The 2,343-nt window shown below is 60.2% G+C and overlaps 1 protein-coding gene across 1 annotated transcript in view; it reads left to right on the top strand.

The window, feature by feature from the left end:
• The window catches only part of LOC113203115 (neuroendocrine convertase 2), a 9,296-nt gene extending 7,364 nt beyond the window's left edge, over nucleotides 1-1,932 (top strand). The window contains exons 7-8 of the mRNA XM_052276024.1: nucleotides 1,107-1,207; nucleotides 1,671-1,932. Coding sequence (XP_052131984.1) covers nucleotides 1,107-1,207; nucleotides 1,671-1,908 — 339 coding nt within the window. The 3' untranslated portion in view covers nucleotides 1,909-1,932. The remainder of the gene's footprint in view (nucleotides 1-1,106; nucleotides 1,208-1,670) is intronic.
• Nucleotides 1,933-2,343: the final 411 nt, after the last annotated feature.

The following is a 2,343-nucleotide window of genomic DNA, read 5'->3' as shown; positions in this document are numbered from 1 at the left end:
GCCGTGCGGCGCCGTGTCTCGTGTCGGCAGGTTGCGTAGGTGCTCAGGCCGACGGGGATGGGGAGGGCCTGCTCGGGGAGGAAGGGCGGGCAGGCCGGCAGCCGCTGCTATGACGACATCGTTACGCACTGCCTCGCCAGACGGCGGCACCCGCCCGACTACCTCACCGAGCTCGCTTCGGAAGGGACCCCGCAGGGGACGCCTGCAGTGACCCCGCCTCCGCCCAGGAGCAATCGGGGGAACCCCTTCGGAGCAGCCTCAAGGCCTTCTCTCCCTGGCAACCCCCATACACCCCCATGCCCTGTGCAGGGTATCTCCCGAAACCACGCACCGCATCGCATTCGAGTAATGCGTTACGTGTTACGCCCCATACTTCCACAACGCGTATAAGTCTCAGTCTCAGCGAGGCGGTTCGGGTCGGAGGCGGCCAAACGCCTACGAATGAGCGCGAACCTCGCATAAGGGGCCTGGTGAGAGGCGTATCCCGTGACCAGCTGGGTCACACAACACCGTCGGCCCGCTAGGCCCGTTCGCGCCGCTCCGCTCCGCCCCGCCCCACCCCGCCTCGCCAGGCGCCTCCTCGCGCCCCCACCCCACCGCCCGCGCGCAGCATATGGTGTGCCTCGGCGGCGCGGGCAGGCGGGGCGCGAGGCGGGGCGGTGGAACACCCGCGGCGCTCGACTTATGCAAATCCGAAAGTAAGGACAACGGAACTTGCTCGGCCGAGTTTGCGCAGTCACTCTGGTTAGATATGAGAAATTCTGGAAGGGCGGCAAAGGATACGGCGGCAGGTGTTTCTGTCTCCGCCGCGCTATAGGAGTTAGCGGCCGAGGCCTCTGGCGGGGAGATGAGACAGAGCAGGCCCGCACCGCAGCATCAAGTTGGTATCTCTCATAAAAGTGTTGAGACACTTGAAAACTACAACTGGAGACCCTCCTCGAGACAGTCGGAAAACTTTGTTGCTGGGAAAGGTCACAGGGCGCGCGCCGCAACTTTCTCGTGTTAGTTGGGGGAGGACCCCGCCGGCCGACTTGGAGGGATTCTCATATTTCCAAGACCACGCCTAACTAACCCCCCCTCTCTCTCTCTCTCTCTCGTGTGTCCAGGCCACCACAGATCTCTACGGAAAGTGCACGACCACGCACTCGGGGACCTCCGCCGCCGCTCCGGAGGCCGCGGGCGTGTTCGCCCTGGCGCTTGAAGCCAAGTAAGTTAACAGCAGAGTAAACAGGACGCCCCGATGTTTTTGTGCCACAGTCATGTAACTAATGGGATTGGGTGCTGGGCGGCCGGGCCGGCAGCCCATGAGGCAGCCCACGCTACGGCTGGGCTGCTGGAAGACGAAACGACATCACCCACCCACCACTATGGTGGGTGATGCGCTGAGGGAAAAAAATCACTTTTATCTAGTTACTGCCGCTCCCTAAAATGCAAAGGGAAACAAAGCTGCTACGTCGCGCTTGTGCAGGGCAGGGGGTGCCAAAGAATTTTTGGAGGTATTTGGAAAGGCACTAAAGAGCCCTAAGGGGGAAATTTTTAGATGTCATGGGACTGCGCAGTCCCTTAAAGACTGTTTTTTTGCATTCGTAAGTGTCATCAGACCCCGGACAACCGGGCCATAGAGTGTACCCTAATGTGTGCATAATAATACCGCCGATCTCTGCCCGCAGCACCCAGCTCACGTGGCGAGACATCCAGCACCTCACCGTCCTCACCTCGAAGCGCAACTCGCTGTTCGACGCCAAGGGCCGCTTCCACTGGACGATGAACGGCGTGGGACTCGAGTTCAACCACCTGTTCGGCTTCGGCGTGCTCGACGCCGGCGCCATGGTGGCGCTCTCCAAGCAGTGGCGGACCGTGCCCGCCAGATACCACTGCGAGGGCGGCTCCGTCAAGGAGGCCATGTGAGTGACAACGACACGACCGCGGCGGGGGCGCGGCACCCGGCCTTCCTCCCCTTTTCGCCTCGGCAGCTCCATATTACTTATACAATTCAAAATGCGCGCCACTCGCCGCTCGGCGCGGAGGAAGCGCGGCAGAAAACTCCACAGGACCACTTTGCAATGCAGATGGCGGCCGATGCTAAATGCCGACGACCCGTGAACTTTTGCAGCGGCACGCGCGCGCGTCGCAGCGTGATTGGAGAAAAGGGGACGGGGTGATGACGTTCTTTTCTTCTCCTTTTCTGGCTACTGGAGATGCAAACAAAGTTAATGTAAAATATGCGCCCGTTTAAATGCCAGACAAGTCCTCGAAGGGCATGAAAAACCTCTTTATTCACCAAGCATGCAAGTCTGGACACACATTTTCAAAAAAGCAGCTCTTACGACCGTCCAAAATTTT

This window comes from Frankliniella occidentalis, unplaced genomic scaffold (assembly GCF_000697945.3).
Source record: "Frankliniella occidentalis isolate FOCC.00 unplaced genomic scaffold, Focc_3.1 Scaffold1411, whole genome shotgun sequence".
NCBI lineage: Eukaryota > Metazoa > Arthropoda > Insecta > Thysanoptera > Thripidae > Frankliniella > Frankliniella occidentalis.
This window is presented reverse-complemented; position numbering and strand designations above follow the sequence as displayed.